Below are 24,564 nucleotides of genomic sequence, written 5' to 3'. Positions count from 1 at the left end.
GGGAGATGTAGTCTTGACCGCTTCTTTGTCCTTGATCTCCCCAACGTAGCACCCCAACAGAGGATGAACTACAATTCCCAGGGACCCAAGCGCCGGGGGCCTGGCAGGGTGGGAGTCTGCATGGCGAGGAGTGGGGGTCGTCTGGAAAAGCTAGGGCGCAGCAACCGGGGTGAAGGGAAAAACGGGGCTTGTTGAGGGGCAGCGGGGAAGAAGAGGACACCCAGAAGGCGGCGGCGAGCTGAGTTGGGGAGGGCAACCCGAGAAGCGGAGGGGCTGGGGCGGGGCCGGGGCGGGGTGCGCGGGGTGGTGGGCGGGGCCGTCTGCGTCACGCGGCGTGGGCGGGGCCGCAGGGGGTTGTCCGCCCGCGGCACGCACAGCAGCCGCAGCCACCTCGCGCCCGGTCCCGCGGTTGCAGCTCGAGCCGCAGCATTCGCGCCGTCTCCTTAGCCGCTCGCTTCGTGGGTCGGTCCTTCCGGCACACGGGCTCCAGCCGCGCCCGCAGCCGCCCTCCGAGCCCTTCAGGCCACCCCGGTCTCCTCGCCCGGCCCGACCCAGCCCGTGAAGATGGTGGACCGCGAGCAACTGGTGCAGAAAGCCCGGCTGGCGGAGCAGGCGGAGCGCTACGACGACATGGCCGCGGCCATGAAGAACGTGAGTTTCTCCTCCCCCCCTCCGCCGCCTCGCCCCAGCCCCTTTGCAGACGCGGGCTTTCGCGGGGTCGACTTGAGGACTAGTCGCCCATCGCTCCTGCAGGTTGGCCGCCCCAGAGGGGGCTGGGGAGGGTCCTGAGAGCGCTGAGGACCGGGTGTGACGCGGCCTCTCCCCGAGCGTTCCCCAGGGCCGGCGGCGCTGCTGCTTCGGCGCTCCCCACGCGCCCGCGCTGGGGCGGGGTCTTGGCAGGGCTGGTCTCGGGAGCGGGGTCTCTGGCCGCTGCGCCTCCGGGTCTGCTGGGGACCTGAGCAGGGGCCGTGCGCATCCTTTGTGCCCCACTTCCCCTCCTCCCAGCCTGGCCGTGTGGGGGCGGGGGACCGCATGGATGCGGTTCCTCTTTTCTCCCTGATGTCTGGGCGGCGCCTTTGCCATTCACTCAGCAGGTCTCCCGGTTTTCTAATACTCCCCCCCTCCCCAAATCTTCCCACTGCCTCTCCAGACAGATCCTTTAGGACCTCCCCGGGAAAAATGTAGGCTGTCCTGAAAACCTGGGCTGCATGGTGCAAAATCGAAACCTCCTTGCTCACGTTTTTCTTAACAAAAGGCTCCTCTTTCTGCATGCCCCAAAGCAAGTCCTCTTGCTTTTAGGAAGGGGGAACGTTTGTCTCGCTAGGGTTTTCATTGATTGTTCTCAATATGTCATCTCCATGTTTTCCTACGGCTTTCGTATTGAAAAGTGTTGGTATTGTCTTTAAAACAAAGGTGAATTTAGCTGACTGGTTCAGTTTGTGACATATGCTTTCTTTTTTAAATATAGGCACACATCTGTCGAAATTCCTATAAGTTGAAAAAATATTCTCTGATCTGATATTGCAAACAAAGCGGTGGTGGGAGGCAGTATCAAGTCATTCCAGAAGATTCTGCATTTGTCGTATTGCAGAGAGCCTAGACTGGGTGGAGGCTGGGAGGAGTTATTTTAAAGGGGAAAAAGTCTTCTTTTTTTTTTTTAATTTGTTTTGTTAGATGCATCTGAAGCTTTAAAAAAAAAACTAGCGCATCCTCAATGCTGATGAAAAGAGAATACTGATCTCCAGTTGTCGCATTTTGCAGATTCCTGCTTGTATTGCACCATTTTGTCAGTAACACTATATTCATCTAATGGGTGGTCAACCAGTTTGATATTAGAGGATGGGGGAAGTATTGAGCATTATTAAATGAAACGTAAAATTATCTAATGATTTCGGTCTCCCACTATTTTCATATCTAACTTCCTGCCTTATGTAACAAAGGTTTTAAAACGCATCTCCAGTGTGCAGCGGATGGAGGAGTGTACCTTGCCTGTTAAACCTTTTTAATGAAGCAGTATAGGTATTACAGATTAATTCTTGAATAACTTTACTGGTTCACAGAAGATGACAATGCTGATGCCTGTGTATTTAAGCCAGCTACATTAACAAAGAAGATTTTTATCTCATTAAGGAAGAGAATTGATTCTGAAATTTGGAGTACTGCTGTATTAATATTATTGCCACAGTTGCTGTCTTTAAAGCTCAAATGATGTAAGTTGCACTTTAGCAGATATCAATATCTTTAGTTCACATTACTTAGACTCTTCTAATTTTTCCATATTTCTAGTTTCACAGGAAAGCGAGTGACCTCGCTCCTATATCCATAGCAACCCAGTGATGTCACGCACAATGACACAGAGGCTGCAATGCACCTAATGGGTTGGTAGGGAGTATGCAGATGGCATTTGTCCAAGGTAATGCAGAAATTAGCAGATAAGCCAGGTGGAATTGAGCATTTTATCTTCCACCGGATGAGAATTGGTTCCCCAAATAAGAATTTCATTATCCTTAGACGTGCAAATCAGGGACGTCTAGCTATGCCTGTTCACCTTCCTATTTGTAGTTTTCTCAAAAGTTTATAAGATACAGTCGTGTTTTTAAACATTTGTCTCACTATTAAAATTGGGCAATGAAGGAATAAAGATAGAAGTTTTAAACAAGAATATGTTTTATGCTCATAGTGCAGGGATGAGCTGTATACATGGGTTTATTGCAAATTATTAACTCGGCAGGTTTTAATAAAAACCTTAAAAAATTATGACTTCCTACTGGGGCATTTTCAGTAAATGTTAGGGAATGAGAATCCATTACAGAACAGTTTAGCTTGGGATTTGGAAAAGTTGTCTTTTGCTTTGTTTATGTTTCTGCTCCTTAACTGAGTGTGGAGGAAAAAACAGTTTATAAAATACAGCAGACCTTTTCCAAATCTGTTTACCATGATTTTGAGGAATTAGGCTTACCTCTGATCTGCATTTTCCTCATCTGTAAAATGGGTCAACACCTGCTTGAAAAAGTTGTGAGGATTAAATAAAAAATATAGTAGGTGCTTAAGAAAAGGTAACTATTTATAAAACTTTGTTTCTTCCTTTGTTTATAAAAATCATCTCATCAGAGAATTTGGAAAATACAGGAAGATACAAAGAAAACACTCAGTCCTACCACTTGAGTTCTCTTCTAAGGCTGAAGTCATCCAGATGCTAGCGTGATTAAAGTTATTTGCATTGGATGAAGTTACCCTAGTAGTAAAGAGTTAGGACCTGTCATAGTTGTAGGTGGGTGACCAGGATAGAGATAAAATGGTGTATTCTGGGAAGGAGGAAAGAAGGAAGTTTAGTCTTTTAAGACACATGTGTAGGCTTGTATCTAAAAAGAGCAAACACCTAGATGTTTCCTACTTGTTAGACAATACTGACTTGTTCTTTGGATTTTAATAGCCTCTTGAGAAGTTAATATTCTAAGTAGGCTACTGGTACTTTCCTGGGGCGGGGGGCAGAAAATGTTCTGGGCTACTAACTTTGTTGAAGTTACTGGGTTAAGCAATTTAACTTGGGTGTGTTGGGGGGCATTAGTGGCAAAAGGCTATCTTAATTATATAAAAAAGTCTTCGTAGTGGAATCGATATACTTAAAAAGTTTTTACAATGTTAAATATTCTGTTTTTCCTACTAGCTCTTCCAGGAGGCTAGATCAATAGCCATTATCACTAATGGAGTAATGACACCTCTGTAGACTCTTCAGAGGTGGAGTTCTGCCAGCCATTATTATAATCAAAGTCATGTGGTTTCAGTTGTTCTCTTTGGGGTGGAAAGAATACAGATGACAGTTTGCTTTTTATGTTAACCTTCACAGTAACTGAAATGACTCTTAAGTGCCTTTTCTAATTATTTAAACAATTTCATATGTATCTTTTGGATTATATTAAGATAAAAGATGTTGCTGAATGTGCATCCTCATTACAGTTCTTTGGATTAACTGCAGACCTTGGGGAGGATTTCATCCCCTAGTACTTGGAGGAAGCCTTATTTATTTATTAAACCAAGCTCAAAATTACTAAAAAGTGGAGGAAATGATTTTGTTTTTATTGAGGTAAAAGTCACAACATAAACTAACCATTTTCATGTGTACAATTGAGTACATTCACAATGATGTGCAGCCATCACCTCTAGAAAAAATAGGAAAATGATATTTTTAAAAAGTGATGATGGTCTGGCTATAGCTGGCTGGATTTCAGCACATTACTGATTCAGGAATGTGTCAATAATGCAGGGCTCACAGCCAGTGGTAATCAGTATCCCTTTCTCTTTGTTTTCTAACATCTGAACCTTTCAGCATAAATTGAAAAGGGGACTTATTTTGGCTAGATTTGTATTTCCACTTAAAAAGTTACAGAGCTTAAAAACTGTACGTTGCTCACACAAATTAATAAGAACAATTTACCTGAAATCGGAGCAAACTGTTAACTATTTGGAGATTATAGGAATTTTGCTGGTGTTCTTATTATCACTCATTTTCCACCCCAAGACTGACTTTGTTAGACACACTTGCCCTGCTGTGTGGCACCGGTTCCTGCAGTGCTGAGAGTGGTGAGCTATTCAAGCATGGGCTTCTTGTAAATAAGATGTTAAATACATTGTTTTGGTGTTTCTGAGGCTGCCAGGAACAACTTCTTGTCTCCAGTATCACCAGCCCTAACAGTTTTATCTGGCAGGGCATCTAATTCTTTCTGTATTCCTACCAGATTCCATGAGATGTGGAAAAAAAGAAGCAAAGACCACTTTATATGTTTAATAGTCAAAGGGGGAAAAACCACATATAAACCATTGTCTTTTGTCTGTCTTCTAAGCTCTGTTTGTTAGAGCTTGACCAGATATTCGAGACTATAATTATAGGGAACGTATATTTGTTGTCTTTCTAGGCTATAAAGGCTATCAACATGAGCTGCCTTATGGCCTTTCCTCTCATAATCATTTTTCTGCTGTCTTCCCCAAATTCCATTTTAGGTATTACCTATCATTTGGTTTAGTACCAGACCATATTATCTTGCTTTAGACTGGCACTTGAAATTTAGATTTTACTAATTGATGAATTTGAGTCATAAAAAAAAGTTACATGAAAAGTGATCAACAAAAATTCCCAAAAGAAAGCTTTAATTTTAAGGTAAATGGTTAAATTTATTTGGTTCCATGATTTTGCAGAAACAATAAAAAATTGTAAATCTTGTAAGACTTTGCATGAGTCTTTTTTCTTCCTTTTAAAAGAACTCGTGGGCTTCCCTGGTGGCGCAGTGGTTGAGAGTCCGCCTGCCGATGCAGGGGACACGGGTTCGTGCCCCGGTCTGGGAGGATCCCACATGCCGCGGGGTGGCTGGGCCCGTGAGCCATGGCCGCTGGGCCTGTGCGTCCGGAGCCTGTGCTCCGCAACGGGAGAGGCCACAACAGTGAGAGGCCCACATAACGCAAAAATAAAAAAAAAAAAAAAAGAACTCGTGAAGTCCAAACCAAATTTTCATCAGCATATCACTTGTAAGAGTGTCCCACAGAGGTAGATTTTTCTTTATCTAAGTTGAATACTGTTAATGTGGTGCATAGCATTAGTTGCATTGTGAATAAGTAGATAGAAATGAGAGTGTTCTTACATATATAGATTTTTAATATGACTTTTTTTTTTTTTTGCAATACGCGGGCCTCTCACTGCTGTGGTCTCTCCCGCTGCCGAGCACAGGCTCCGGACGCGCAGGCTCAGCGGCCATGGCTCACGGGCCCAGCAGCTCCGCGGCATGTGGGATCTTCCCGGACCGGGGCACAAACCCGTGTCCCCTGCATCGGCAGGCGGACTCAACCACTGCGCCACCAGGGAAGCCCTAATATGACATTTTTTAAAAATTCCAAATAAACTCATTGGTCTTATCCTTTTAATCTTTGAAGCGATACCTTATTTTTGGAGAGGTGTAAAGCCAAACTTGGTGAGTAGGACCCAGGTGTAGTGTCAGCTTTTCCCTCTTAATAATTCTGTTGCTAGAACAGCGGTGCCAGAGCTGGGGATATGACAGTGACAACGGTGGGCAGCTGAACATGTGATGGCAGTAGTGCGAGAGGAATCCCTCATCCACCCTCCCCCACCGCCGAGTATGAAGAGCAGCTGTGGTGGTGTGAGAAGTGAGAGAAGGCAAAGAGGTAACAAGAGGAAGGCTTTGAAAAATGAAGGTTTGTTTTGAAGAGAGAGATCATTTAAAACTTCTTTAGCTTTCTGAAAGGAGTTATTAATATGGCACTTAAGCTACCATATTCAAATAACCAAGATGTAGGAAACAAAGTTGCCTGTGGTGCCAGTACTTTAAGGTTGTAGAAATAAGCTTAAAATATTTTTGACTGAATTGTTTCAATTCAGTACTATTCAGTTCAACACAGTGCTCCTTTTGTATGGGTCTAACATGAAATAGTGAATGAGTATGTCTTTGCAGCAGAAGCCCAGCATGGATAGTCGCCATGCAAACAGTCCCATACTCCCGCCAGGACATTCTTACATGAGGGCCTGCCTGGCGTGGCTAGACCCGGTGGATAGATGTTATTTTCAAATCATACTCCACTCTTCACATATGACTCACCTCTGGTCTTTCTAACTACATCTGTGTAGTAAAAATAGAGACTTAAAGTTTAGACACTAGATTTTTTTTCTAGTAGTTTGAAAATGACCCAATGCGTGAGGATAAGGAGAAATAACAAGATAGGGTAAGAACAGCATTCTGCAGACAAGGAAAGCTGGTGGGGACAAGTGAGTAGGGAAAAAAAATTTTAGAATATCTTGATTTTGAGATGCTCTGATCTAAGGGACTCTGGTTTTTGGAAGACTGTCATCAGTGGGACAGACCACTGATGACAAAAATGTCTGGCCTTTAGGACACTAGAAAAATGACAAGTATCACCATAATAGTTCCCTATGCAGGGATATTTCCATCATGTCTTTCTACACGGTTTTGTACCTTGCTTTTTCCCCTTGATATTTCAAGGATATTTTCTTCTGTTATCAGTATTTTCAGTGGCTGAACAATCCTGTGGGTGTGTCATAATTTAATTTTTATTTAGCATTTAGGCCATTTCCAAATTTATAAATAATATTGTCATGAATATCTTTGTGGCTAAAGCTTTCAACACAGATTGTATATTAGGACAGAGACCCAAAAGTGGAATTTTTGAAAGAATTGCTAAGAATTTTTAAGGAACTTGAAACCATCACTAGTACTGGTATGTATCTCAAAAGTTTTGGAAGATGTAATTGTTTGGATAGATAGTACATACACATGGTTCAAAGTTCAAGGATACCCTACTGCCCTTTCTGCTCCAGAAAGAGAAAATGAGGTTAAACAGGGGAAAGTTTAACTGCAAGCTTATTTGTGGCAAGCCTCTCTTCTGCTTTCTTGTGGTTGGAATGAGTACCTTTTTAAAAAAATTTAAAAAAACAAAACCAAAAAAACTAATGTGGTAACTTTCAAGTATATGCAAAATAAAGATAATAGCATGATATAACCCCATATAACCAGTTTCACCATTTTTCAGCATGTTGGCCAATCTTCTATCTATATACTTTACTACTGTTCTGGTCCCCTTGGTATTTACCATCTTGCAAGATGGTTTTTTTTTTTTAATTTATTTTTGGCTGTGCCGGGTCTTCGTTTCTGTGCGAGGGCCTTCTCCAGTTGTGGCAAGCAGGGGCCACTCCTCATCGCGGTGCGCGGGCCTCTCACCGTCGCGGCCTCTCCCGTTGCGGAGCACAGGCTCCAGACGCGCAGGCTCAGTAGCCGTGGCTTACGGGCCCAGCTGCTCCGCGGCATGTGGGATCCTCCCAGACCAGGGCTCGAACCCGTGTCCCCTGCACCAGCAGGCAGATTCTCAACCACTGCGCCACCAGGGAAGCCCAAGATGGTTTTTTATTGACCTAAAATTACGCCTTATTTCTCACAAATGTTCCAGTTACCAGCAAGATCTCTTTATATTCAGATTTGGCAACCTCAAAGCAACCTCTTGCTTAAAGCATTTAATCCAGGTGGCAGATAATTTTTTCCTTGATTTTAAGAGGAGTGTTTCTCTTCAGTTGACATCCAAGTGCTGCTTCCCATCAGCCTTTGCTCATGAGGAGGAGGAAAGGCTGGATGTGTCACGAGTTGGGAGAGGAAAGATGGTGCTGTGTTAGGTAGGTTTAGAGAAGGGTTTTATCGTTACTGGACTGTTCGTTTTTACTGCCTTTTTTGGGAAAGGGACAACAAAGGCTGATATCTTTTGTCAGTTCTGGCTTTTATCACCAATCCGATAGAAGTGCTAAAACCCAGTTGATTTGTTGAGGGCGATGTGGATAAACAAGTTTCGCTTTTGTTCGGTTTTGTTGCTTGCCAGGCATTTAAAAAAAATCATTTTTGCCTTAAAGTCATCATGGTACTGGTTGTAGGTATGAGTAGGTAGGTAGGTAGGTAGGTAGATATGTACATACACTAGCTGTCTGGGACCAGACGCCTTGGATTTGAATTCCATGCTCAGAAGTATGGAGTTGACTAGTTTAATGATATCAGTAATTTAGGTGAGTATACTTCCGTTTTATTTTTTTACCATTCGAAGGTCCTGCAGAAAAAGGCTAGATTTTTGGAACCGTTTATTGAGGAAGAGAAAACAACATGGTAAACTTCAAACAGCTATAGTAATGAATTGAACTTTAAAATTGCATAAAATATATTTCTATTAACATTACTTATTTAGAACTCTGTCTAGCATATAGATTCTCAAAAACATTGAGTGAATTATAGCTAGTTCTTATTTTGGATTTATGGTACTCTTGCATTTTGATCATGTTTTTCTCTTCATAATCTGGCTGGCTGTATAAATACATATATATTTTTTAATGAAGGATGATTAAGGCTAGCTTTTTAGCAAGTGTTTACATCTGTTGTGAAAATCACGTCAGTACTATAATTTACTAAGCTGTTATGGCATAGCATTACCCTGAAATGTTGATGAGTTAAACCACACATCTGGACCACAGTGGAAAACCTAGTGTACTTTTGGGTATGACGTTTTTCACATCTGTTCTATAGACTTCTGCACTGACTATAATATTTTTGGGAAGATAAGATTTTAAGTTACACACTCTCAGATTAAAATATTGCAATATAGTTGGACATTTACTGTCACTTGGGAAGCATCTTTCTATACTTTTCCCATTTAATTTCATAACAGTTTTATAAAGTGATGGTCCCATTTTACAGGTGGAAATGTTTAAGTAATTTGCTTATTAAGGCTTGAGTTAAAAGTATTTTTTTTTCCTAAATCTCGGCCTCTTTTATTTTTCATTTTATTTTATTTATTATTTTTTTTTCGGCCTCTTTTTTTTTTTTTTTGCGGTACGCGGGCCTCTCACTGTTGTGGCCTCTCCCGTTGCGGAGCACAGGCTCCGGACGCGCAGGCTCAGCGGCCATGGCTCACGGGCCCAGACGCTTCAGGGCACGTGGGATCTTCCCAGACCGGGGCACGAACCCGTGTCCCCTGCATCGGCAGGCGGACTCTCAACCACTGCGCCACCAGGGAAGCCCTTTCGGCCTCTTTTAAAAAGTTTTTTAGTTTTCAAAAAGGAGTCATAGGTGAAGTGTATACATGGATACTGGTAATCTTTTAGCTATTGTCTCAATGATCTGTTTTCATTAATTTTAGTCAATGTTCCATTGTTTGTAGAAGCTTTGAAATTTCTTCAAACTGCTGTATATTTAATATTTTTCCATTTGGTTGTCCTTGAGAGGGTTGTTATGTAATCCAGGTTTTTAATACAGAACAGACTTCTTTAGGACAGCCCTAAGATGAAATACTCAATATGAGTGTCATCTTTCTTTTAGAAAATATTTGGTCCCATGATTGTGGTGTGTTTTAAATACGATTTAACAGAGGAGAACTTGCAGTTTTTAGCATAAAGAGGTAAGTACCATGTTTTGCCATTGGAGTCTTACAGGGATTGCCAAGAAGTGAAAGGATGCCACTCAAACTGAATGGAAGAGTATACCTCACTTGAAAGAAATGGGAGGAAGCTGCAACTTTTTTGTACATCAAAGATAATATGGTCTTGTGTGGAATTCACAAACTAGAATGTGGAAACATGTTTTGAGGGGATTTAAGTGAAGATCAAAGGAAGAAAAGAATGTTAACTTGAATATTTTGTAGATGTTCTAGGCAGTGGAAGAAGTGAATGGTACTGATCCAGAGTTCACACAGGGAAGGTAGAGTTGTGAAGGGATTATTGAACGTCTGTGGGAACATTCCACACACAGAAAGTGAAGGTCAGCCCAGTGCTGTGGTATCAGGACACTGAAGTCACCCTGAGCATCAGGGGAGATTTCCTAGAGAAATGATAGCAGAGCAGTGAGGAGTGGATGTTGAGGGGAGGGGAAAGGCTGGAGGAAGGAGTGTCCAGGCAGAGGGAATAGCATTGTTTAGTTGCAGAATGTACAGGGAGCAGAATCTGTTGCATGATTGATCCAGTCACTATTGGTTGCACTGAGAGAATGTTAGGAAATGAGTCCAGAGAGGTCAGTAGGGGCAGGGCCAGTTCATGAAGGGCCTTGTGGAGTTTGGGTTTTTTCTTAGGCTTTGGAGAGTCATTGAGGGATTTCAGGCAGAAGAGGATCATTATCCGATTTTTGGTTTGGAGTGAACCTTGGCCGCATGTGGAAGTCGAAGAGGAGGACAGTGTGGCAGAGGGACAAGACCTGACTAGTATTGCAGGGTCTGCTCTGAAGGTATGAGGAGCAGGACATGGACAGTGACGGCAGATTTGAGAGAGAGAATTTGATGGCTGGAGATAGGAGGAGGAAGGAGAAATGATGGAGAAGATCAAGTCAGTTGCCGTCATGCTGTGTTTGAGGAAACATTTAAGTGGCGGTAAATGGAAGCATCATGGCTACAAGTTAATTCATGAAAAGCTCCTAAAACGGCCTGGCACAGGTTAAGCACTCAGTGTTACTTATTATTCATTAAGTAAATAAATACTTATTTAGGAGCCACTAATGGCCAGGTTCTAGTCTCAGACCTGGAGGATATAATATCCCCTGCCCTCACAGAACTAACATTCTAGTGGGAGTCTCCTACCAGGCGTAATAAGGTCACCTAGGCAAAATTGAGAGTTGAAGTCAAAATGAACCCTGGGGAATCCCACTTCAGTAGTAACTGGAATGAGGAAGAAAAGACTAAGTAGATGGTGATAGAAAACCAAGAAAGAAAGCTAACAAAGTGGACAAGAGTGTCAAGAAAGGGGGATTAGTCCGCAGTGTTAGATCCCTTACGAATTAAGATTAAGACATAAGAGAACATGGGATATGTAAGGTAGGAAGGCAGTTGATGACAGTGGTAATGGGGTGAGGAGTGAATGAAAGGTGAAGAAATGGTAACAAGTATAGGCTAATTTTCAGAAACTTGATTTTGAAGGAAACGTGATTAAAAGGCATCGTTTATTTTAAACCTCAGCTTGGACTACATGTTAATGGGAAAGTACAGGAAAGAGAGTGACTGATGGGAATATCTTGAGAGGGAAGAAGCATCTTGTTTGCATACAGGGAGGAGGCGGCAGTGGCAGTGGTAGGGGCAGTTGTTTGTCAAGTAAAGGCCTTTGGCCACTTTCCTTTGAAGAGGCAGTAGTGAGCAAGGGTTGCCAGGCAGTGAGTGCTAAGGGCCCGGCTGAGGTTAAAAAAGCCTTAATTTGTGGTGACTACAATCTAGTTTTTTTTTTGGTCTCTCCCTCTCCCCTACCCCGCCCCATATTTTGGGTATAAGAGTAGAAAGCAGGCTGGGTGGTTCTATTGATTGAGCATTTGTGTGTTTTAGAGATGGTATAGCATAAGGACAAGGCACAGGAATGTTGATATTAATGCAAAAATAATTGAATTTGATGGATCTTGATGAACCTTACAAGGAGAAAATAAAACCTAATGGAAAGGGGCTGAGAAAAATGGAGAGGGCTCAAGAGCAAGTCTAGTAGGTGGAAGTGAGGACTGGTAACATTGAAGGATAGGTAGGAGTTTGGTTTTATTATTTTTTACTTGTTTTGTCTGTGCTGCACAGCTTGCAGGATCTCAGTTCCCCAACCAGGGATTGAACCCAGGCCACGGCAGTGAAAGCTCCAAGTCCTCACCACTAGACCACCAGGGAACTCTTCCCTTCTTAAAAAATTTTTTGTTTTGCTTGTTTCTTTTTGCTTTATTTATTTTTAAAATTTATTTATTTATCTTGGCCGCACCTCTTAGTTCCCTGACCAGTGAAATCGCCGAGTCCTAACCAGTGGACTGCCCAGGGACTCACAGGAGTTTGATTTTAAAAGTGAATGGTTGGGGGTGGGGCGGGGGGGATAAATTAGGAGTTTGGGATTAACGTATGCACACTACATAAAATAATCAACAAGGACCTACTCAATACCCTGTAATAACCTGTATGGGAAGAGACTGCAGAGAATGGATACATGTGTATGTCTGAGTCACTTTGCTGTACGCCTGGAACTAACACAGCATTGTAAATCAACTATACTCCAATATAAAATAAAAATTAAAAAAATGAATGGTTGTGAGTGAGGTTAAAGGTGTGGTTTGGGGATAAGTTGTCAGAATCAATGAGATAACTGAACTGTTGTTTAGAATTAATTTGAGGGAGTAGCCTTGGATAAGGAGGTAGGGCCAGAGGTCTGGATACAGGTAAACAATCCCAAAGAAAGTGGACATGGGGCTTCCCTGGTGGCGCAGTGGTTGAGAGTCCGCCTGCCGATGCAGGGGACACGGGTTTGTGCCCCGGTCCGGGAGGATCCCACGTGCCGCGGAGCGGCTGGGCCCGTGAGCCATGGCCGCTGGGCCTGTGCGTCCGGAGCCTGTGCTCCACAGCGGGAGAGGCCACAGCAGTGAGAGGCCCGCGTACGAAAAAAAAAAAAAAAGAAGAAGAAGAAAGAAAGTGAACATGACATTGATTCCAGGAGAAATTTTAGAAGCAGAGAAAAGGCATGAAAGAGAAGATGATTGTGAGGGAATCAGTATGGGCTTGTATAAGAACCTGCATAACTAATTTTGATTTAACTAATTTTTATTTTTATTCTATTTTTAAAAGATATTTATTTATTTGGTTGCACCGGGTCTTAGTTGCGGCAGGCGGGCTCCTTAGTTGAGGCTCCAGTTAACTAATTTTTAGAATAGGGTTATTTGACTGCTAGCCAAGGGAGTGCTAGAGCAGAGTATATCTATTTCCTGATTTGTGAGGTTAAATGGTGAGCTGCAGAGCTTTGGCATTTGTCCCGGTTGTTGAAAAGTGAGATCAGACTGGAGCAATGGGTGGAATCTCGGCTAATGAAGTGGCCTTGTTTTTGCTTCAGGTCCTGTACCTTGACCCTAAAATTCAACTGTTCGTTACATTTGGTGCAGGTGGCACTTAACAATAGCCATCTTAATATTTGTTAAGTTTTTGTTTGTATCAAACTACCTAAAGCAAATATTTCTTGTTTATCACAGTTCTTTATACTGGCCAGGTAGTTTGGGTCTAGACTTGCTCCTGTGGGGCCAGAAGAACTACGAAGAGGCCAAGCCCTCTCATCTGCAGGTTAACCCAGGCTTCTTTGCCTGGGGAAGGTTCCCAGCAGCGAGCCCTGATTCACAAACACTTTTCAGGCCTTTGCTTACCTCATACTTGCTAATGTTCTACTAGCCAAAGCAAGTCTCGTGATCAAGTTCAGATTATAGAGTTGGAGAAATATAGTTCTTGATGGAAGGAGCTGCAAAATCATTTAAAAGGAAGGAGATATACATAGGGTTGGAGGGAGTTATTAGGGCCATTTATGCAAACAGTTTGGGCTGGATACAGCCTATGTAGATTCATGTCACTTAAACATTCGGAAGTGACAGTTGAGGTACTGTGGTTGATTCACTGATGAGTGAAGTGTGCTACCTGCCCTTAAGGACTTTAGTCCTTTTAGGGAAAAAAAAGGTATACAGTTAAACTACAAGGCATTAGATATAAGCAGTAAAATAACTGCAAGGTGAAAGTTACACACAGAGTAAGCAGTAGTTAGTTCTGCCTGAGGAATTTTCAGGCTTCAGGAAGTAAGTGTAGTATTTGAATTAGGGCTTAAAAGATGACATATAGAGAATTTTTCTTCATAGTTCTGGAAGTGCGTTTTAGGTGGTTGGAAAAGCATGATAGCAGAGGATTGTGTAATATGAGGAAGAGTGCGAGACCTGGGTCTGGGTGTTGATGACTTGCAGCAGAGTTTTTCTACCTTGGCTCTATTGACATTTGGACCAGATTATTCTTTGCTCTTGTATGTGGCTGACCTGTGCGTTGTAGGATGTTCACCAGCATGCCTGGCCTCTGCCCGGTAGATAATATCTAAATAGAGCTGCTTTTAAAATGCACTGTACCATAGGTTATACAGCGTTTTCAAATACACCAGCTTATTTACCTTCTTCCCCCTGCCCCCCCCCAAAAAAAAAGCAGATCTATGGTAAAACTCGCAGTTATAAATGTTAGTTCATTTGTGCTGAATTCAGAAAATAGCCCGGCTAAAGTGTGAAGTGTTGTATTCTAAATAGCAGACTGAAGAGTACTGATAAAAGAGTGCTGGCAAATTTGGGGGGAAAGAGTCAGGATGATGAGGGGAGTTGTATCTAGATCATAGAAACAGTTAAGTAGAGAAGACCTAGGGGTATGAGGACTATCTGAAGAAGTGATTCCGGCCCCAAGAAATAAATTTCTTAAGGCTAGCGACTGGCAGTTTTAGGGGAGATAAACTTAGCTTTACCTTGAAGTCAAGTACTTCTGATGTTACTCTCTAAAGGTGGATTTAGGCAGAATTCTCACAGGTGTCCAAGTAGAGGGTTGGAAGACCACCCAGCAGGGTCTGTAAGAGGGAGGGGAGCACTGCTTTGGTTCGTGTTTGTGTGTGGATTGTCTGTAATTTGAGAAGTTGTTGTTTTAGTATATTTCTCTCCTGCCTTTTTTCCCCATAGTGGCAGAATTGAATTGCTTCATAATGAAGAATACCCATGGTAGGGAATGTAAAATTCTCCCTTTTCAAGTTTGCTTAACTATATCTGAGCAATAGAGATAACGCTCTCGTTCTCATTTTTGGCGAGGCTATTGAGAAATATTAACCTATGTCAAACTACATAGTTCATTTGAAAGCACAAGAGGAGGATTAAATAAGAGGTAGAGGTTCATGCTCTATTATAGTGGGTTTTCTATGTAAGAGCCCACATGTTATGAAGCATGAAGTATTTGGAATTCTGAACTTGTCAAACAAATAAGCTAATTAACTATTGACATGTGTGAAAGTGCTGTAGAGACTATGGCATAGTGCAGCAGTTTTATTTTTATAGCTTTTTTGAGATATAGTTCACATACCATACAATTCACTCATTTGAAGTGTACAGTTCACTGGTTTTTAGTGTGTTCAGAGTTTTGTAACCATCACTAGTATCTAAATAGAGAACATTGTCACCTCCCCAGAAGAAACCCTGTACCCATTAGCAAGCAGTCACTGCCCTCTGCCCTGCCTCCCCCCACCCCCACACACAAAAAGAGCTCTGAGCAACCACTAATCTATTTTCTGTTTTTATAGATTTGCCTGCTTGGGACATTTCATGTAACTGGAATCATAATATGTGGTCATTGGTGATAGGCTTCTTTCACTAGCCTAATATTTTCATTGTCATTTATGTGGTACCATGTATCAGAACTTCATTCCTTTTTATGCCTGAATAATACTCCATTGTATGGATAATGCTACATTTATCTTTTCATCTGTTGACATTTGGATTGTTTCCACTTTTTGGCTGTTTTAACTAATGCTGCTGGGAACATTTGTATGCAAGTTTTTGTGTGGATCTCATGTTTTCATTACTTTTGTATATACCTAGGAGTGGAATTGCTGAGTCACGTGGTAACTCAACATTTTGAGGAACATTGTCCTGCAGTTCTTAACCTGGAGAAATAGACCTGTGTGGATCCCATGCAATACTGAATCTTTGAGGGTTAGGGCTGCTAGGGAGAGTGTTTTACAAAAAGCTCCTCCTTGGTTAAGAACCAGTCATATAGTGGAAAACATATGGGATTTTGAGCCATGAGATTTGCATTCCATTCTTTGGCTCTGAGCTTTAATTTTCTAAATTCTAAAATGGAAACAACAATACTGAATCATAAAGGGTTATCTAGAGGGTCAAGGAGGAATTATAATTTTAGTGAAGAACTCTTTTTTTTTTTTTTTTTTTTTTTTGTGGTACACGGGCCTCTCACTGTTGTGGCCTCTCCCGTTGCGGAGCACAGGCTCCGGACGCGCAGGCTCAGCGGCCATGGCTCACAGGCCCAGCTGCTCCGCGGCATGTGGGATCTTCCCGGACCGGGGCACGAACCCGTGTCCCCTGCATCGGCAGGCGGACTCTCAACCACTGCGCCACCAGGGAAGCCCAAGAACTCATTTTTGATACTACAAAAGTTATTTAGAAAAATGCGGAATAGATGAATACTTCTTAACGTGATAGAAGTATCTTTTAAACAAAGAGTTGGTATTTAAGAATGAAACACTGGACGTATTCCATTAAATTCAAAATGAAACAAAGATGCACATTATAAGCATTATTAATACTGTCCTCGTCCTTGCAGTAGATGTGATACAGTATAAGAAATCTAACCACGGGAAAGGACAAGTGATGTTTGGAAACCATAAAATTAGGTAGGGAGTAAATTGGAAAAATGTTAGAATTAGTTCAATGAAACAGAGCTGAAATCTATAGTATGTATTTCATATATCAGCCCTAATCTGTGTAAAGATATAATGAAAGATTTTTATGCAACTAAGTTTTTTTTTTTTTTTTTTTAAGGTATTCTTGGTAGAAGTGAGGTGGTGAGCACAAAGCAGCAGATGTGGGTTTGAGTTATTTACATCAGTAAACTTGTTTACATAAAACTGCTGGCTTTGAGCTTTTTTTTTGAAAACTTGGTTTTCAAAATTGACTTTAAACTTTAATCGTGGATGTGATTAACTGGGTATATTATGGAGAGGGTTTGAATAGGTACTACTGGTAACAGGTCAAAATTCAACCTCCTCAACCTTGACTGCCTCCCAGCCACTCTAGGATGTTCCTCTTCCTGGAATGTTTCCCTTCAGCACAGTTTTTATCCAGGGTCATTGCTGCTGGCTTTTATTTATTTATTTTAAATTGGTAAATTTTTGTGTAGCCTTTTTTTCTTCTTTTTTTTAAATTTATTTATTTATTTTTGGCTGCATTGGGTCTTCGTTGCTGCACGCGGGCTTTCTCTAGTTGTGGCGAGCGGGGGCTATCCTTTGTTGCAATGCGCGGGCTTCTCATTGCCGTGGCTTCTCTTGTTGCAGAGCACGGGCTCTAGGCGCACAGGCTCAGTAGTTGTGGCACACGGGCTTAATTGCTCTGTGGCATGTGGGATCTTCCCGGACCAGGGCTCGAACCCATGTCCCCTGCATTGGCAGGCGGATTCTTAACCACTGCGCCACCAGGGAAGCCCCTTTGCCGGCTTCTAAAAGCCCAGGTGATGAGCTTTCCAGGCAGAGTTTGAATATGTGTTGAAGGTCCCCAAGACTTACCCCCATGTTCAGTGACCTGCCAGGACTCAGCGTATAGCTGTGCTCTTGGCTGTGATTTATTACAGTGAAAGGATGCAAAGCTAAATCAGCAGAGGGAAAAGGTGCTTGGGGCGAAGATCAGAGTAACCAGGTGCAAGTTTTCCAGAGTCTTCTCTCAGGGAACTCACACAGATTGCGTGTGTGAAATGTCTGCTGGGAATCTCATTAGAGACTCAGTACCCAAGGGTTTTTTTGTTCTGTTTTGTTTTTTTGATGTTTAAAATGTTTATTGGTATTTTTTAATAGATCTTTATTGGAGTATAATTGCTTCATACTACTATGTTAGTTTCTGTTGTATAACAAAGTGAGTCAGCCATATGCATACATGTATCCCCATACCCCTTCCCTCTTGAGCCTCCCTCCCACCCTCCCTATCCCACCCCCCCATCTCACCCCCATCCACTGAGGGATACTCACAAAGGCACTTTCTGCCTAGCACATACTAAATTCAAGACTTCTAGAAGGAAAACAGGTGTTTAGCATAAACCACACTGTTTGGACAAACATTTTAGGGACAGTGAGCCATTCTTAATCGGGGATGGTGGGAACCCTTCCAAAATCTTAGTTCTCAGATGCTAGCTGAGGGTCAACTTTGCGAGCAGACCTTTCTAAAGATAGCAGTCTCAAGGCTGTTGTGTTAACTCTTTTTTGCACAGACTGTACTTCAAGTTTAAGGCATTTTGCCCACATGTGCAAGACATGACTTCAGATTATTTTCAAAAATTTTAATTTGAGATTTAGCAGGTCATCTCTAGAATACATGACTAATTTTATGCAAGCAGAACAGTGTCACATTTACTTGCAGTGGGTTATTCTGCTGCCTGCACAGTATATAGATAACTGTCCATTACATGGACACTGATACTCATTTTGCACCTTGTCATGTTTTTCTTTTTGGTGTAGGGTGTTCATATATAGCAGTCATTGCATTTACCCGTTCTATGGCCTCTTGGCCCTTTCAGGTGATAGCACTCCTAGGACCAAAAATGCTTCATGGGGCCAAATGTTACACCTGGTGTCTGCTAACTCATTTTTTTAATAGACTATTTTTTAGAGCAATTTTAGGTTCACGGAGGAAAGCACAGAGGTCCCGTGTGCCCCCTGCCCCTCCCCACTGTCAGCATCCCAGCGTAGTACGCTTGTTACCATCAATGGACCTACACTGACTCACCATTAGTATTCAAGTCCATAGTTTACATTGGGGTTTAGTCTTGGTATTGTACATTCTGTGCATTTTTACAAGTGTGTAATGACATGTATCCACCCTTAGAGTATTGTACAGAATAGTTTCACTGCCCTAAGGATCCTTTTTTCTGCCCGTTCATCCCTCCTATCTTATTTTTTGGATGTGAACAGAATGTGAGTTTGTTCTTTGTGGAGATTTTCAGCTTTCCTTAAGTCAAGGCGTCTTACTCACCATCATAAGTTATTGTACAAGATTCTGCTTGATAGAAATACATTTTGAGTAAAGTAAGCTTAATTCAAGTTTAATTTAAGGAGTTTAAACATTTGAAGTTGCACTCATTACAATTTAAGGTTCTCCATAGGTAAGTTGAAGACTTATGAGTGACTTGGTGCTCCAAGACCACAGGGTCAGAAAGTCATCTAAATAGCTTTCCAGGAATCTCAAGGGTTGCTCCTCTTAGGTAGAGAAGATTTCTGTCCTCATCAGCTCTTAGGGGACGACAGTTGATAACTAATTAATATCTGATGCCTTAGCAGCTGGGATTTGGGGAGTTTTATTTCTTAAACTGTTGGTGAGAATAACAGATTTTTCTAACCTTTTTGCTAACAGCTCTCTCTAACTCACTGAAAGAAATTTGAACTTGAGCTAGTATCATAGGAGTTGAGAAGAGAAATCTTAATTTTATTTTTAACCAGAACATAAAACTGGAGAATGTGCAAACTGTCCACATTTTCCAGTAGCCATGACAGTAAATTTTGGGGACCATATATACAAGTATTGCATTCTTAGAAACAGTTCAGTGACTGTTTTGAAAGACATTACCTTGCTTCCCAAATGATACATATCTCACATCTTCCTACACTGAATAGGCATTCTATCTTGGTTAAACCTTTTTTGAACACTATGTGGATACTTTTTTTGACCTTTTAAAAAAATTATCTTGACTTTTGAAACTAGTATGGTTGGGTTCTCTATTTTAATGTAAAAATCACAGATTATCTCTCATACAAGTCATTTTGATATTAAGGATTTTAAAAAATATTCTGATTTAAGGTTTTTAGAGAAATCGTAGTTGCTTTGAGCAGACTTTTTTTTTTTTCTAGAGTTAAAGATTTTCCCCTCTAACATAGTTTTTCAGTGGCAGAGAACATCTGGGTACGTCCCAAATGTGGTTGAGTTACTGTATCTAAAGGTGATGTTGGCATTTCGTAATCTCCATGTTCCAGTTTGTCTGAGGCAACTGGACAAATTTTACGTAAGCGCAAATGGCTACCTTTGGGCTCTTTAGCCCAACTTTTGCAGCAGGAGGAGACCTAACGGTATAGAGTACTGGTGAGGTAATTTGAGCTTTAAATAGTTGCTGGCTCTTGAAATAAGGATAGGATGATTTAGGGGAAAGGCCAGAACCCGATCTCAGTGGCCGTAGGCACCGCAGCTTCTTGCATTGGAGACAGTTATCAGGTTACTCTAGAGGCGGCTAGTCTTCAGTATCTGCACATTCAGTGAACATGGGCTGGTGTCCTATGGTATGCAGGCCTCAGGCCTACAGAGGGCTCTCAGCCTGTTTGAAAGCCAGTCTGGGGAGTTATTCCAGGCTATATGATATTAAAGTTTGTGGAAAGGAAGTGATGTAAGGGAGCTAAGGACTAGAGAAGAGCATGAAATGGAGAAGAGATACTTGATACAGTATCTGTTATACATTAGTAGCATTGAGCAGAAGATAAACGAGATGATGTGAGAAATACAGAGGCCTCCTATGGCTAGACTTAAAGTGAAGGGACATTATTCAAGGTGTTCTCAAAAGTAATTGCTCAAGGGAATTTCCTGGCGGTCCAGTGGTTAGGACTCCGGGCTTTCACTGCCGAGGGTGTGGGCTCAGCCCCTGGTCAGGGAACTAAGATCCCGCAGGCACATGACTTGGCCAAATAAAAAAAGTAAATGCTCACATCTCTATAGCACTTTACTGTGTTGGGAGCACTTTATTATTCATCTGATACACCCATATAATCTTATGAAAGAGGTAGAAATCTGTATGCAAACTGAGGCCCAGATAGATGAAATGGCTTGTCCCCAAGGTCACTTAGTAAATGGTGGGACTGGAAAGCCCCAGTCTTCTGGGTTATTTGCATATACGTCAGAAATGGACAGGAGTGACAGTGGCTGAGGGCTGGGAATAGTTTCTCCAAAGCCCAGAATATATGGAAAATTGGATGTGAGATGATAAGCCTCCTATTCGGGGGAAGCAGTGTTTCCACGGTGGGGTGGGGGGGGCGCTCAGAGAGTAAAAAGCACCTCTGTGCTGGTTTCCTTCTGCTCTGAAGTCCAGTAGAACCAAAGCCCTGTTCCCCGACTCTGCATCTGTTTCCCCTAGGCCACCTCTGGCAGAGCTACTGTTGCTGTCTCGTGTTAGAGTGGAGAATCAGTAATGCATAGTAAAAGGTTAGCATAAGAAAAACCACTCAAAAACTTAGGAATTTGAGAGTGTGTTATTTGCTGGATGTTGTGAGAATTAGTAAGTAAAGCATATGAACTAATAAGTATGGTTTACATTCTGATTTGATTGTATCTGAGAGGAACTATTTTAATTACACAACCAGTTTCCTTAAGTATAATCCTCTCCCACCCCGACCTCTTCCTTGATAAAAGAGGAATACATACCAAATATAAATGATCCATACACAGGTAAGTCTCTTGGAATCCCAGCCTTTCCTCCCCCAGGTACTTTAGCTTATCTTTTTGGATTATATCCCAGTACCTTTCACATCTCTGAGTAATATAATGTTACATGGAGGCTGTGGTTGATCTACACAGGGAACAGAGAGTAGCCAGTTTAACTGGGGGTGGGAGGAGTAGAGCTGGGCAAGATTGCATAGAAGCCATGAGTATAACTTGGTTCTTGACAGTTGTCTAAGTATTTTCCAGGCAGGAGCACTGGTAGTTGTTCTAGGCAGAGGCAGAAGAACAAAGGGCAGAAGTATGAAGGTTTTTGCAATTAACATGTTACCACTGGAGCGCAGGTACATGAGAGAATGAGGCGAGGAAAGCCTCTAATCTGTTGTAAGTCATAGGAAAGAGCTCATGATCTGGGGTTTCTGATAATGCTGTTGACTTAGTATGTACCAGTTTAGATATGATAGTTAACCAGACAAATAAAAATGTGACCTCAGAATAGGAAAAAAAAGTAAGAGCTCAATCACTCCTTCTTGTAAAATTTTCTGTTTCATATGGTTGTCAGACACTTAGAGGTGTATGGCTCTGACATCACAGAAATCAGGTAATATAAATTAGTTTTAGTCACTTGATTTAAATTTATTAAATGCAGTTGTTTGGTAGTCATAAAAATACACAACATTGGTGTGCCGTTGCTTTAGTGTCCTCAAGGCTCTTAGTGTTTGGGACGATGAAGACCTTCTAGCACAAGTGAAAGAAGCATTAATTCCTGTTGGCCACCTCAGCTCAGAAGTGCTTTGCTCACTTCTCCATTTTATTGCTGTTGTATTCAGACACTACAAACACATGTTCCCCAAGTTGCTAATATGTCAGTGATCAGAGTCAATCCCGTGCCCCCAATTTTGACTTCCTTTCTGGCGTTTGTAATTTTTATTATTTTAACATAAGAAAAGCTTCTTTGTTTCTCAAAAGTCAACTTGAAGTTAACTGACTATGTTCTCACCCGGTAGGCAAGATACTCTCACCCAAAATGGATGGGACCGACGTTTGGTAGACAGGGCAAGGTTAGGAAGAAGCTGTCATTCTTTTTTCTTAAAAAAACTGATGAGATATATAAGCCATCTACACTTAACATCCTTAGGATCAGTATGTACGTAATGTTGCATGAGAGACTTGTTGACCTTTTGTAATTTAGATCAAATTTCAACTTTACATCTAAGAGTTAGACTTGATAGTTCTTTCCTGGAACAGCTGTGTGATAATAAGCCTATGTGTCCTTCTCTAGGGAGAAAGCAGGGGTTCAGGCACCATTGAGCCAGTTGCAGTTTTTTCCCTTCTTTGTTGCTCCTTCCCGTTCCATCCCTCTTCCATATACCCACACAGCCTAACTTCTGTTTGTTGATTACTTTAATCAGCTGGTAGATCTCTTTGTGTTTTAGTGGCATAAAGATATAATTAACCCAACTGACATCATCTGTACCATAACAGCTCTTTATTCTTTCCTCCTTAATAGGTCTGTACCATAACAGCTCTTTATTCTTTCCTCCTTAATAGGTGACAGAGCTGAATGAGCCACTGTCCAATGAAGAAAGAAACCTTCTCTCTGTGGCCTACAAGAATGTAGTTGGGGCACGCCGTTCTTCCTGGAGGGTCATTAGTAGCATTGAGCAGAAGACGTCTGCAGATGGTAATGAGAAGAAGATAGAGATGGTCCGTGCTTACCGTGAAAAAATAGAGAAGGAGTTGGAGGCCGTATGTCAGGATGTGCTGAGCCTGCTGGATAACTACCTGATCAAGAATTGCAGTGAGACCCAGTATGAGAGCAAAGTGTTTTACCTGAAGATGAAAGGGGACTATTACCGCTACCTGGCCGAAGTCGCCACTGGAGAGAAGAGGGCGACCGTCGTGGAGTCATCTGAGAAGGCCTACAGCGAAGCCCATGAGATCAGCAAGGAGCACATGCAGCCCACTCACCCCATTAGATTAGGCCTGGCCCTTAACTATTCCGTTTTCTACTATGAGATCCAGAACGCCCCAGAGCAAGCCTGCCACTTGGCCAAGACCGCTTTTGATGACGCCATTGCCGAGCTCGACACTCTCAACGAGGACTCCTACAAGGACTCCACGCTCATCATGCAGCTCCTCCGTGACAACCTCACACTCTGGACAAGCGATCAGCAAGACGACGACGGTGGAGAAGGCAACAATTAAGGCCCCCAGGTGGACTGGCAGCACACGCTGATGCTACTACTGCAGTCTTTATTTTTTTCCCATGAGTTGGGGGTCGGGTGGGGGAGGGAAAGGGAGCGATGACCTTCCTAGGGAGAAACCCACGACCTGTCCTGTCTTTGATCGCCTCTTTGACATTTTTGCCAAAATACCACTAGTGGAAAGTCAGGCTAGCTGTGCTGGTATTGGAATAGCAGCCTCACACTGGCATATGGACTGTTCTGTAGATTAATGCAAGTGGAGCTGTCCTTAATTTAACTTATTGCTAGAAAATAGGGTTTTAAGATGAAAAGAAAACTTAAACGGAATAGCCCTCATTCAATAAGTTCTGTGGTTCCAGTAAGGATTTTTATGTACATATGCTCTTGTCTTTTAAGTTCTGGGTACTTGCTAGCTCATCTGTTTTAGCTGTGCATTTTGTTTTTCAGGGTGTACTCTACCAGACATGGAATAGTTAACTTAGAACATAAGGTATATTTATCCTTGTGGTTTAGGCCTTGCCAGTTTTCCGAAGTTTCTGATTAGTTGACAGTATTAACACTAAATTGCAGTTTACAGTATTTCTACATTACAGCCATATGTGACATCAAGCCACTGATTGTGTGTTTTTCTTATTTTGGCTTTTACATTCTTATTCAGCCTCATCCAGGTTGATTTTGCTGTTATCTATCTCCTAGGCCAAAAGGCTTGCCTGAGGAGAATCAAAGCTACTTTAGGTTTTGTTTAATAGGTGCTTGGCAGATGGCTGTGGGATTTTTGTCCTTCTTTCTTCTTAACTTAAATCCACCACAAAAATGATTAATCACTCTAATAGAAACGTTAAACACCA

General features: G+C 42.1%; 1 protein-coding gene across 1 annotated transcript; it reads left to right on the top strand.

Annotated features, from left to right (window-relative positions):
• Nucleotides 1-564: 564 nt before the first annotated feature.
• YWHAG (tyrosine 3-monooxygenase/tryptophan 5-monooxygenase activation protein gamma) lies at nucleotides 565-23,717 on the top strand (the record flags this gene model as incomplete). Its single annotated transcript, XM_079718899.1, has 2 exons — nucleotides 565-651; nucleotides 23,061-23,717. 2 exons carry the CDS (start codon nucleotides 565-567, stop codon nucleotides 23,715-23,717), a joined length of 744 nt encoding a protein of 247 aa, XP_079575025.1.
• Between the last annotated feature and the right edge of the window lie 847 nt (nucleotides 23,718-24,564).

This window comes from Hyperoodon ampullatus (assembly GCF_949752795.1).
Source record: "Hyperoodon ampullatus genome assembly, chromosome: 14".
Classification (NCBI taxonomy): domain Eukaryota; kingdom Metazoa; phylum Chordata; class Mammalia; order Artiodactyla; family Ziphiidae; genus Hyperoodon; species Hyperoodon ampullatus.
Note: the sequence above shows the minus strand (reverse complement) of the source record. Positions and strands in the feature narration are given on the sequence as shown.